Source organism: Psammomys obesus, unplaced genomic scaffold (assembly GCF_907164565.1).
Source record: "Psammomys obesus unplaced genomic scaffold, mPsaObe1.curated_primary_1811, whole genome shotgun sequence".
Taxonomy (NCBI): Eukaryota; Metazoa; Chordata; class Mammalia; order Rodentia; family Muridae; genus Psammomys; species Psammomys obesus.
This window is the reverse complement of record NW_026596079.1, coordinates 9,793,172-9,806,681: the sequence shown is the minus strand read 5'-3', so window position 1 is coordinate 9,806,681 and position 13,510 is coordinate 9,793,172. Positions and strand designations below refer to the sequence as shown.

The window sequence follows — 13,510 nt, the reverse complement described above, 5'->3', positions numbered from 1 at the left end:
AGAGCTTAATTCTAAATGAAAAAACCCACCACTGACTTTTGAGACACAGACTTAGACCAGACCATGAGAACCCACAAATGTTTAGTCCCTCACTCTGAGTGGTCACAGGCTACCCCAGATTTCAGTAGCAGATGAGCTTGGACAAACTCAGATTCTGGCTTCAAGGTCATTATCTTGTCTTAAACACAACTTCCAGGGTAAGAACTGAGATCTAGAAGAGCTCCATTGGGGATGCAGGCTCTGCCCCCCCCCCCATAGCTCAGGCACTCACTTCCTCTTGGACAAATCAGGCTACTAACTCTGTCAGCATCTCTGCATCTAGTCTCCTGAAAGTGTCCTTCCCTAAAGCTACAAGCATTAGCCTTTTTCTTGGAGGTCCAGACCCATCCTGTGCTGTTCACAGGTGACCCAGATGCCCATATCTACACCACTAGTCCCACCTTGGAGTCTCACTGATGACATTTCAGCTTCACAAACAGTCATCAAATATTACCAGCTTCATCGGCCAGAAAAAGGATGGTAGTCCACTGAATAGACAGGATTTCAGGGTGTCCTTAGCAGCAGCCATTGCAGAGTCTGTGCAAAACAGGGTTCCAGGACAAACATCTCAGCTGGAAGACTAAAGGGGACAAAGGACTAGTGAACATCCCACTTTGCCAACAGTGTAGTTGGGATTCAAAACCTCAAGGCCAAGGCCAGTATGATCCATCTGATCCCTGAACCTGACTAGTTCTTGAGGAACAGGGCCTGCCTTTCCATACATACAGAAGCCACTGCTATATGAGAAGCTTCTTGAGTTGTTCACATCAGCTTCAATGAGTAGTCAACATGAATACCCACATCCTCCCCAGGTTCCCCCACTGCATCCCTCTTACCATTTGGACTGAAGGAGGCCTTGCTTGGAGATCTTGTGAGCAGAAGCCTGGAAAAACTTTCTAATCCCAGTTACAACAACCAAAACTATCTCCAGGCATTTCTGAAAGTTGCCTGGGGTTTGGGGTTTGGCAAATTCAGCCCTAGCTCAGAGCCCCATAACTCAGGGTATCTTATGGATGCAGTATATTTGAAGACTCAGCCTTGTGTTCAGAAGTATACTCATTGACGGTGCACACCAATGCATCAGCTGTGTTTTCTAGCATATTTGGCTGCCAAATCTTTGATGTTTTGGTGTTGATGTTCTGAAAAGACATTCAGACCTACCAGGTGCCTCTTGACCTGTGAGATACATTACCATGGACACATTTCAGACTGTGTCCTGCCATAAACCAGAGCTGATTATATTATCAGTGTGGCCACTGGAGAGCTGGGGGAGCAGCCTGCAAGGGTGGGCAGAGGATCTTTAGGTCCTGGTGGGTAGGGACTGCCTGTGGGAAGCCTGTGCCTGGCATAGCCTTCCCCCCAAATCTGTGTAACTGAACTCCCTTCTCTGTTCTTTCCCCCCAGAGACTATTTTATCATCTGTCCCATGGTCAACATGGCCAGCCTCTGGGCAAGGAGAACCCGTGGAAACGTCTTCATGTATCATGTCCCTGAAAGCTATAGCCATGGCAGGTAAGGTGATCGATCATATAGTCAGAGAAGGCTATTTGGGAAGGATCCATGTCAGCACTGTGATCCACAAAGAGGAAAAATAAGCCAGGACAAGGACAAGGCACAACCTGCTTCTCTGTGGTTTAGGATAGAGCTTGACCATGTTATGCCTTGGTTTCATCATCTGCAAATGAGGCAGTGGTATTAGGTACTCTATTCCATGCTATGGCTTTCTGGGAGAATAAAGTACAAGATCTGTTCACCGTGGAGAACTTGGAGCTCTGACTTCACTTACTCATTGGTCTCCTGGACATGGAGAAAGCCTTTTCATTTGCTAGTATATTATGTGTTTATAACTCTAAGAACTGACTTTCTATAGTAGGAAGCATTTGTTGTTCGTTTCTTTATTTGATTTCATATTTTCTTACCCTGTAGCTCAGGCTGGCCTTGAACTCACTATATAGCCCAGGCTTGTCTTGGACTCTCATCAGTACTTTTACTTTAGCCTCTCAAGCACGAGGATAGCAGGCACAAGCTGCCAAGTCCAACTGAAAGGTTTTTGTTTAGCCCAATTTCTCTATCATCCTTACTTCCAGAAGAGGTCCAAGCACCTAGTAATAAAAGCGCTGGGGGAGAGATATAAGAAACACAAGTAAAAAAAAAAACAAAAACAAAACAAAACAACTGATGGAAAGGAAAGACTGTAGTAAGGATGCCAGGAAGGGAGGAGAGATAAGAACATGAATGAAAGGGTTTGGAGGGAGGGCTGTGTGATCCAGGTTCTACATCTGCTCTTTCTAAGTGTGGAAATCTCATTCGAGCAGGAAACAAAATGTCTGCATTAAGTAGCATCTGAATAGCAACTTCACACAGCAGCCCTTGGGTATAAGACCTTGAAAGGAGAGGCATCCTGGTGTCAGCCTTAGAGTCTTTGGAGCACGTGGTTCCACAACTTGTGGTCTTTCACCCAGTGAAACCGAAGCAGTGGTGTGTGCAAACAGGTGACTTGATTTTCATGGCACTCCATGGAGACACGTGGAGTGCAGTGAAGGCGGCAGGCGCTTGTCCCTGTTTCAATGAGGGCATCTTGATCCAATCGGGCTGCGATTATAAAGTACAAACAGCACAGATTTATCGCTTACAGTGGTGAAGGCTGAACTCCAGACTCAGACGAAAGACTCCAGCATCCCGGGTGTCTATTGAGGGCTGGCACCCTCAATAGAAGGCCCCTCTGCCCAGGAAGGAGAATGAGCTTCCTGGGGCCTTGTTTGTTCTATTCATACTAACCTTGTGAATTAGTCCCTCAAAAGCTCAGCTCTTAAGACCAACACACTTGGGAATAGTCTTAAGCTTCTGAGTCTTGGGGGCCCACTACACATACCTGCACCAGTGAATCTGGGGTTCAAGGGATTCAGTGTGTTCTCCCCTACTCCCAAGATGAGCAGCTGGGTCCGTGCAGAGCAATGGCTGTCTTTGCCTCTACTGTCTTGAGACCTGCTTTCACCTCGACCACATGGTCTGTCTGCTTAGAGCTATTTGTAGTTTCTACCATGCCCACCTCTGGAGCCAAACACTGGCCTGGGGTTGAGGTAAGGAGAGTAAGTAGTTCACTGTAGCTCTAATGGGGGAACATGAGAGGAATATTGAAGGCACTCAGGAGTGTGGGAGCAGTAGATGGAGCCTGTGGCCCAGTGGTCTGTAGCCACTGTGGCCTGGAAGCCAATCCCAGAACATGTTTCTGGAATCAGCCCTGGCTGTGCCTTGCAGTGCCAGGCCCTGGATTCATGCCACTCATGGCTCTCTGACCAGTATTTGCCTTCTTCCCAGGAAGTAGAGAGGTCATGGAAAGGTGGGGGGCCCCCACAGCAAGGAGCCTTAAGAAGCTTGTATCAAAGAAAAAAACACCAACACGCACAGAGTTCCAGCAGAGTCAGGAGGGCGTAAACCCTGGGTTATTTCAGAGGCTTCCCTGGGGAGGGCCCACAGGCTGTGTGGCCTTGGAAGGAGCAGAATTGTACTGTCTCATGTTTGGGAGGTCTGAGGGCTTCTGTGCAGATGTCAGCAGGGATGAACTCCTCCATGGGTTCTGGAAAGGGTGTGCCAGTTCTCTCTAGCCTCTGGCTGCCTCAGGTATTGCTTACCAGCAGAAGGTAATCTTCTTCCTGTTTCCCATCGCTCCTCCACCATTGTGTGTGTTTGTCCCTGTGCCCAAATCCCCCTTTCTTGCAGTGACACCAGTCCTGCTTGGTCAGGGTATATCCTAACAACCTCACTTTAAGTCATCCAAGGAAAGACTGTCTCCAAGCATGGCCCATTCTGAAATACTGAGGTAAGAACTCCAATGTCTCTTTTGAAGGGGACACTCCAAGAGCACTGACCTCCTACAAATCACAGAGCCCTGCACTGGAGGCCTCTGGTATCAAGGACCTGAAGTGGATAGTCCTTCAGGGAAGGACTCAGGTACAGCCAATGGCACCCTCAGCCTCCCAGGTTGGCCAGGGCTTTTCTCTGCTGTTTGGCTTACCTGTCCCTCTGAGGACTTGCAGACATGTCCCTTGTGATAATCTAAGAATCGATCCCTGGAAGGGCCACATGCTGTGCCAGATTCTGAAGGGTCTAATGGTTCCCAATACCTCAGCCTGAGGCCCTGTGTTCAAGGAAGGATTTGATAAGGACTCACAAGACTGATAAAAGACTGAAGTCAGAAGCCGAGCCACCCCTCTTGACATGGGTGAGCCAAGCCTGCACTTTCAGTATTTTGGCTCCCTGGGGCTGGTTCTGCGGTTTGGGGTAAGCAGATGGTGAGCCTGGAGGACAGCCTTCCCTAAGATCTATGAAAATTGGGTTCCATACCCCAGTGAGATAAGGAGTAGGCATGCTTTCTCAAATCAGCCCTGGCTGTTTACCCACAGCCTGAGCTCTATAATCCTCAAGGCTGCCCTATCATTTGTTACTTTCCTCTGTCTATCCAGAGGAAAGACACCGAGACATTTGAGGTACAGTGGCTATACTAAAGCCATAGAAGCTTTAGTGCTGGTGACAGGCAAGGACTCCAGCATCTGCTGCTACTTAGAAACACTCCCTTGACTATCATCAGCTAGTGAACTGAGGCAAGTCATATGGTCTCCTTGATGACTCGGTTTCTTCATCTGAACAGTGAGCACAGGAGCAGGGCCATTCAGTAATGGATTTGTGTAAACCTGGGCCTGAATAAATTTAGACCATAAGACTTCTACTGTTCTTGGCTCTCAGAACACACTCCTTATAACCTCCATGCTCCCCTGTCACCACAGTCGTAATGTGGAGCCATCAGCAGAGTAGACACTGAAGATACTGAGCAGATCAACAAAAGAACTCCATATTTCTGACAAGGTTTTGTTGTTATTGTTGTTGTTGCTCCAAAATAGACCTCTCTTCCCCACAACTTCCTTCTTCCTCTCTACCCCTCCCCCTCTCCCCCATCTTCTCCGCTTCCTCCCCTTTTTCTTCCCTCTTCTGTCTGCCCTGGAGCTGTCTCTTCTCTCATTTTATTTTTGGCTCTGATCTACACATTTTGTGCATGTGTGTGTGTGAGTGAGTGTGTTTGTGTGTTACATTCTCCACCGTCTGTCCCACGCCTCTGTTCAGCTAGCATACACTAGCTTTGCTGGTGAGTGCCAGAAAGCAGAGGCCCTACCACCCCCTTCCTTATAAAGCACTGCTCAGATGTTCCAAAATGACAGTGTGGCGCTCTTGTGCCCACTGCCTCATGGGTAAGCTGTCAGTACTACTGAGGACAGGAGAGTTGTGATGCCAGGGCGGGGGGTGGAGAGAGAGGGGAGGGCAGAAAATCCAAAACCTGCAGAATGAGAGAAATGGCTCAGGTCCAGAGTCAAAGTTTGAAAGATAGATTCTCTTAGGCCTTCATTTTACCAGTACAGAAGCAAAAGCCCAGGGAGGTAACCGGGTGCGTTTCATTCTCACAACCAGCAGCCTGAACTCTCACCTGTCTCTGAAGTCTCCTCTGTTCTCTTTCAATTACACCCGCTTCAGCCAAGAGTAGATTGCATAAGTCTATACTGAGCTATGCCCTGTTCGGCCTTGGACAACTCACTTAGCCTCTCTGGGTCTCCGGGCAAATACCTGAGAGAAGGATACCTGTCCCACAGAGCTTCTGAGAAAGGCGATGGAAATGGGGCCTAAGAAAACCCTGTTCTGAGGCTTGCCTATGTTGTGAGAAGGGGCATGCCCATATACATACACACATCCATACATGCATACATCCATACATATACACACATACATACATACATACACACACATACATGCATATATACATACATACATACACACATATACATACGTACACACACATACAATCATACACACATACATACATACATACATACACACATCTGGCAGACTTTGAATACCAAGGCTGTAGATGTGAGGGAAACTCGCCATGGCTTTCACTCTGTCTCTTCCCTTTTATTGGCTGTTCTTATCTGAGCAACTTCCCTCAAAGTTGTTGTTCCTGCCCTTGAAATGGGTGTTGTTTCTTCCACTTCATCTTTGGAGTATGAGGACTAAAGATAATACATGTTCAATATTTAGCACTCTGTCAACCTTTAATGTTTGGTAAGTAGCATTGGGTTATTTTAAGGAACAAACCAAACCGTGCTATGAAAAAAGTCAGTAAAAATGACTAAGAAAGCCACATTCCTCCTTAGACATTGCCCAGCTGTGGGAAACAGTACTGTAAATCTCAGCCTTGAAATGTTTGGAACACCACTGGTCTGCATTCTAGACAGTTCTGCACATTCCAGAGGCCCTGCCCAATCCAGATCCAAAATGCTGTCTCTTCAGCTGGCTATCTCGGTGACTTTGCAGGAGCTGACAAACCGAAAACATAGAGCTGGATTCTTGAACTGGCTCCATGGGCCACATCCTGTGTGATCTTTATGATTATCTCCCAGGGTGAATGAAAGCCAGTCTCTCCTGACACTGCCCACCCCACCCCCACTCTGTTCTCCTCTCCCAGTCCACAATCCTCTTCGACACTGACTTCACAGATACTTGCCTAATACCAGACTAACTACAGAGAGCAGGCCCAGCAGCTGCACATGAGTTCAGGTGACTGACTCAGCAGTGCCAGGAGGAAGGAGCCCTTAGGTGCTGGACTCAGCACAGAGGAAAGGACCTTCTAAAATGTCACATTTGAGCTTAGAACCTGAAGGAAAGTGAATAGTGCTAGTGCAATGGTGAACAATGAGTTAATGTCCTCCCCTCCCCAAAATGGTTGTCAGGTGTCAGGGCCCTGAGGTGGGAAAGCATACGTGTCTATGGCTAAAGAAGAAGCCTGGGAGCCTGGGTCTATGGGAGGTGAGGAGACTGCCTGGAGGGGTGAGGAAGATAGGTAGGTCTTATCACTTTCATAGGCGTTTACCTGAGTGTGACAGGAATGTCATCGAACTCAGTGGCTCCTTTTGTTGTTTTGTTTTGTTTTTTCAAAGACATATAATGTACAATGCACAATGATCTTTTCATTCACACCTGAAAACATGGCTCACAGAAATGCTGTATCTTTTGGCGATTATTTTTGGGGCATAAAATAAAAGCCCCATTGGACAATATAGTGGTCAGTTAATTTATACTCGGTGAACTTGTGAGAAGTGATCAGTGCTGTGAGGTGTGGATTTTCACCTTTGAACCTGTGCACCTGTGTTCGGCTCCTTCCTGCTCCGTTTTGAAATTAGAGGCCTACGTGGGAAGATGCTGTCTTCAGATCCTCTTCTGAATTTCCTGCGAACAGTAAACATAATGTGTGTTCCACTATTTGATTTCTAGGCTGGGCCTCTTGAAAGTGGAGTATCTGCATGACAGACAATGAGTTTAGTTATCCCCCCACACACATGCATACACAGTAGCTCTTGGCAAACACTTAGCCTGAATGCTGAGAAAGTGTGTGGCCTGGAAAGTTCTGCCCTGTGCTGGTGACACTTTATGGAAGGAGTCAGATGTCCAGTTTAATCCATCCAGTCAGCTAGAAGCTGTGACTGTTCCACGGAGCAGTGTACCAACAGCTCTGCTGGGCTCTGGGGAAGGCCAGCAAAACTACTGCACTATGGGTAGTTTCTGAGCTGGAGATAGTCACCTCCAGATCACCATGACTGTAAGAACTTCTCCTGGTAAGTGGAAGAGACTGAATGGGAAGCTCACCTTTAACAGGCTTCACAAGAACACATGTGGTCTGTGAGGTCCATGGTGACCTCCTGATGCATTCAGCAGAAGGAGCATCATGTTCTCAGGTCAGATGTGCTCAAAGAGAGGCACTCCTGCTCCAGCATGAGCTGTGTGCTTGCCAAGACTGCCATGTCTCAAAAGGAAGTGAAGAAGCCATGGAAGCAAGACTCCTCTCCACCCCGATTTCCTTCACAGGCAGGGCTGTTGGGCTGAGGTATATATGACTATGAAGTCATCATGCTTCCTCTCACAGAAGGAACGTCAAGATCTCTGTGGTCACAGACTCAACCCCAACCCTGTGGTTTGGGTACAGTGAGCCTTTCCCTGTCAGAAGGATGATGACTTCCAGCACACAACCTGTCAGAAATGTCGTCACTATCCTTCCCTCTTGACTAGAGGAGAGCCCAGCTAGGTCACCTTCCTGCTGAGGGCATTTTTTAGAGATCTTTGGGAACAGCAGCAATACTGACACTACTGCCTGCTGAGCTGCGTAGGTTGTGGCTCCTGGAAGTAGAACTCATGTCCAAAGTCAGCAGTGCGTAGTCCCTTCAGTATAACCGCACTTTGACTCCCTGGGAAGGGCTTGTGCTGAGCAGGGCTGAGTGGTAAGGCCAGAGATCTCAGGTGAACAAAGCCAGGTTCTGTCCTCACTGGACAGCAGCAGTGGTGGCTTTACCTCAGATCAGGCTTCTTTCCATGGCTCATGGCCATGGTCAAAGGTTCACTGGCTTGAATGCTACCCAAATTCCCCGTCTTTTCAGGCCTGAACTGAAAAGCATATTGTCCATCAGCAAGCATATTGTCTGTCACCCTTCGGAATTTTCCTAGAATAGAATAATGACCCCTTTTGATGTTCAACATGGCACACTTGTCAGCATAGATGTGAAACCTAGAGACCCATTGCCTACTAGAAATTCATTTCAATCATGGTGTATATTTACTGAACACCTATCAAGTGTCAGGTGCTAGCGTGAACTACATGGACAAAAGTCAACCTCAAAGATCTGGGATGTTACAACTTACAGATAAAGGGCCAGTGCAGAAGAGAATCAACACACACCACTTTTTATGAATTTGCTCACTGAAGAACATCGAATGACAATATAGGCATTGTAGCTAGAATAGGGTCAAAGTATCATCCTGAAACATCTCCAGGTCATCATTTCTCATCAGTAGGTGAACCTCAGCCACCAACTGTGCCATGGGTCTGCTCCAGACCAGATTGGATGCATGCTAAGTGGGGTGTCACACTAGACAGGAATCCTACATGGAACATGAAGGATTTTGTTACATGTCTTTTGTTTCAGTTGGAGGACTGGTAAGTTTTGGCTCATGTTTGTCACCTCATACCTCTTGCTTCTCTTTCCCTATCTCCTCAGCCTGGACTTGCTGGCAGATGTTCAGTATGCTTTTGGACTGCCTTTTTACTCTGCCTACCAGGGCCAGTTCTCAACAGAGGAGCAGAGCCTGTCCCTGAAAGTCATGCAGTATTTTGCCAATTTCATTAGATCGGGGTATGTATCCCACTGCTCTCCTGACTCCTGTCACATGCTCCCTTTCATTCCCACAGCTGAATAAAAGGGCCGTACTTTATCAGTCACTCAACCTGACCATAAGAACTACAATTCTCTGATACCCTTTCCCTGGTTTGGCCTCACTGTTTCTAACCAATCTTTGTGTAGATAAATCATGAAGAAAGCTTCCAGTTTGAGTTCTTTCTTGCTCAGACATACTGAGAGCAACAGGCAGCTTCTATAGTGTCTGTACTGTTGACACCTGAGACCAGCTAAGTTGTGTATTCTATAGGATAATTGACAATGTCCTTGGCCTTTGCCTATCAGACACCAACAGTATATACTGTGATGTTTGATTTACATAGCTGTGGTAAAATATCTGACAAATACCTTATAGGAGGAAAGGTTTACTTGAGGTCCCATTTCCAGATAGTGTGTCCTTGGTTGTTTTCTCTAATGGACAGTCCATCATGGCAACAGAGGTATGTGAGGGGAGCTTCTCTACCTCATGGAAGACAGGAAAGAGAGAGAGAAGGGGTACAGTCGGGAGCAACAAGGCTCATGATATTCCCTGAATTCATTCCCCACTGATCTATTTCCTCCAGGAAGGCTTTGCCTCTAAAGATCCAAAATGTCTCATGATAGGCTCACCAGCTGGGAACCAGGCATCCAGTACATAAACTTGTGGGGAACATTTTATATCCAAAACATAGCACCCAATCCTGTTCTAGTTATGAAAATTAAAAAAAAAATTGTCTCTGACAGCCAGGCATAACAGTATTACCTGTCACCCAAGCCCACAGGCTCAGGCAGGAGGATTGGGATTTTCAGGCTAGTCTAATATACATAGAAAGACCTTGTCTCAAAAAGATAAAATATTTTTCGAAAGTCTCATTGCCCAGTGTCCCTTGTAGGACAGACCAATGGGAGAAGAACCTTTCTGTTCCCCATGGGTGTACTGATGTCAGCTGTAGTGTGCCATCCTGGTATTCTGGAGCCCCCACCTCCTCCCCAGAATCCTCTGGTCCAGTCCTGTGGTACACCACTTCCCAGATACTCTGTTCCTTTCCACTGCTGGTAGTTTATATACTTCCTATATCTCTTTGCCTTCCCCCAGAACTTGTATAGTTCCCCGGGAAAGAAAGAAACATCCTGGCACAGCTACAAGCTATTAACAACCTCAAACAGTAAAACCAAGTGTACTTCAAAGAAGAGCAAATAGAGCTTTCTGACGTTTGCTGTGGAAGTCAAAGGGACAGGGATATTTCTTATTAGTGTTTTAGAAAATGTTTTTCTGAGGAAGCAGCATCTACACAGGACTTCAAACCATTCAGATGAGCTAAGGGAAACTGCTTTCGGGAATGGGTGATCTGAGCCACGGCAGGTGGTAAGGAAGCACTCTTGCTATGAGCATGGGGGCTTGTGGGATGGGGAATCAGCTTTAGTGAGCAAAATGAGCAGTAATGAAGGCATCTGGAATACAATGATAGCATGGATGCCTTTAGGAAGCTTCCAGAAGAGTGAGCTAATGACTGACATGAGTATCGATCTTTCTTAAAAGTAGAGAAACTACCATCTTTCTAACATGGAATCTTTCTACATTTCTACCTTGGCTGATATCTGCACCCAGATTCATGCAGCTTGAAGGAGGACACTCAGTTTTCCTAGGATAGCTTCCATGGGAGGGATACTTTGAGGAAAAGTTTAGAATGGCAGTTTTCTCCCTATGAGTGGAGAGTGAATCACGCGAAAAGAGATGTTAATGTGTTTTAGATTCTCAACTCTGCTCTGAGATTCTGAGGCCAAATGACTTTGCAGACAAAATAAACTTCCATGGAACCCTACAGCCTAGAGATAAATCTGTTGTCCTGATAACTCTGGGAGGCTATGATTATTCTTTCATGTGTCCTTAGGGTATGGGTTGCAAGGAGCCTCTGACCCTACTTTCTAATCCAGAGCTTGAATGAGCAAAAGCCTTTTAGAAAGTGGGGATGGCATCCAGATCAGAGGACATCAAAGTAGAAGGGGTTAGATCGACCTCCTAAACATTCAGAAAGACCGGGTCCAGAGTAGTGTCACTGAGTCATGAATTGGATATGACCTGTCAGCAGTGATTTCAGAAAGCATTTGTGGCCCAGTGCTTTATAATGCCCAGCTACAATTCCTAGTTGAAAGCTGGACCAAATGAGTTCCCCCCCTAGAACTCAAAGTTGAATGATTTGCCCTTGAAGACCAGAACAAGTAGGATGTGATACCAAGTATTAAGAAGAAAGATGCATTTCCCCCAGAGACATTGCTTTCTTCTCATTTCCCTAGAAATCCCAACTACCCACATGAATTTTCAAGGAAGGCAGCCGAGTTTGCAGCACCCTGGCCTGACTTTGTCCCCGGAGCTGGAGGAGAGAGCTACAAGGAGTTCAGTGCCCAGCTTCCCAATCGGCAGGGCCTCAAACGAGCTGACTGCTCCTTCTGGTCCAAGTACATCCAGTCTCTGAAGGATGAAGGTAAGAAGTGCCCTGGAAGACAAGAATTTGTGAGTGGCATGGACTCATTGCCTACTGATTGTAGGCAATGATTGCTGTAGGTTGGCTTACACTGTACATGGAGGCCACCAGGTCACTGGGAACTGGAGGCACAGCGCCTCTTCATGAGGTGCACACAGTCCCAAGATGGTTGCTGCCAAGAGCCTCCTGTTCTGATGGGAGAGATGAGGGGAATCAAGGGTACGGCTGAAGGAGAGGACACTGGACACCGGAGGGAGGGAAGGGCATGTGACCCTTGAGTGATAAATGGCTGCCAGCTTCTAGCCAGTAGCTGTGGTACAGGGAGAAAAGCATCTTTAAGTTCTCAGGAAAATCTCAGGAAAGAGAAGTGGTCAGGTACAAGATGGCATTCCCACCTCCTGCTGTTGGGTTTAAGGGGTAAAATTGGACCACAGTGTGATATTAGGACTGTACAAATACTATGATATCCTTAAGAAACTTCCAGGAGAGTAAGAAAACAAATGGCACAAACCAGTGAATGCCCTTCCTCTTTCTTGTTACTGGGATGGATGTCTGTTACCCGAGAGACTGAGGGTATTCCAGAACAGGGATGATTTGGGGGAAGGTCAGGAGTGACAATTTGGCAGGCAGACAGGGAGAGGCAGAACATCAGAGAAGAGACCTTTGTCTAAAGTGTTCTAGACTCTCAACTTGCTTTTAGCTTCATGACCAAGTGAGTTATCTTCAAGTATCGCTGTGCTCTTAGTATGTCCCTGAAACCTGGAAACAAATCTGATATCTCTGGGGCAATGCTAGGGAATGAATGTAAGGCTGGTGTCTTTTAACAAACGATTGATTCTGGATCAACTTACCTTACTTTCTATTTCAGACGGAGCCAAGGATGTACAGTTAACGAAGAGTGAAGAGGAAGGCTTGGCAGTGGGGCTGGGACTGGAAGAAGACTTCTCAGCCTCCCTGGAGCCTGGCCCCAAGAGCTACAGCAAATGATCAGCCCTGAACCCACCCACCCTGCCAGTTCCATCCCAAACTGTCCGTCTGGTGATTTTAAAACAAACATTTGCTTTTAATAAAGTGTCTGCATACAATGAATCATTGGTGATTCTGAGCTGTGATTTCAAAGCATTTCTTGGTGACACTACACAAGTGTCAATGTAAATGTTCTTGACATTTGGCTCCCAGGTTACTGGGTTGTCAACAATATTCATACAGCATCTACTCTGTCCCTCAAAGAGAGAAAGTCAGGCAAACAATATTGCCACAGAAGGGGGGAGGCTCTGTCAAAGGCACGGGCTCTAGAGAGACAGTCTCATCTAAGAGAAGGAAATTCCACAATGTAAATAGAACAATTACGTCTGGGAAAGCAGTACAGCAAGAGGCAAGGAGGTCTGAACCCATGCGTGATGGAAGAGATGGATGGAGCAGGAGGTAGACCTGAAGAGACTTAATTGCATGTGAGTGTGTGCCAGGAAACAGGATCAGCAAGCTCCAGGAGAAGAACCTTGTTTCTCCTTAACCTCCCTAAATGAGCACAGGTGTGAATTTCTCTCTCTCTCTCTCCCCCCTTTCTGTGTGTGTGTGTGTGTGCGTGTGTGTGCGTGTGTGTGTGTGTGTGTCTCACACACACACATGCACACACACAGGCTAAGTTGGAACAGGGGGAATTTGTTAGCACTCTCTGTCATTTACGTGGCACATCATGAAATGTGTTCACGCCCGTCATCTCACTTGAGTACAGATCAA

At 46.8% G+C, this 13,510-nt stretch overlaps 1 protein-coding gene across 2 annotated transcripts in view; it reads left to right on the top strand.

Annotated features, from left to right (window-relative positions):
• The window catches only part of Tg (thyroglobulin), a 185,109-nt gene extending 172,352 nt beyond the window's left edge, over positions 1–12,757 (top strand). The window contains exons 45-48 of one of the 2 annotated variants that reach the window (XM_055626695.1): positions 1,444–1,551; positions 9,132–9,266; positions 11,583–11,770; positions 12,639–12,757. In XM_055626695.1, coding sequence (XP_055482670.1) covers positions 1,444–1,551; positions 9,132–9,266; positions 11,583–11,770; positions 12,639–12,757 — 550 coding nt within the window. Of the gene's footprint in view, positions 1–1,443; positions 1,552–9,131; positions 9,267–11,582; positions 11,774–12,638 lie in introns of both variants that reach the window. The other variant, XM_055626696.1, reaches the window with a different exon arrangement.
• Positions 12,758–13,510: the final 753 nt, after the last annotated feature.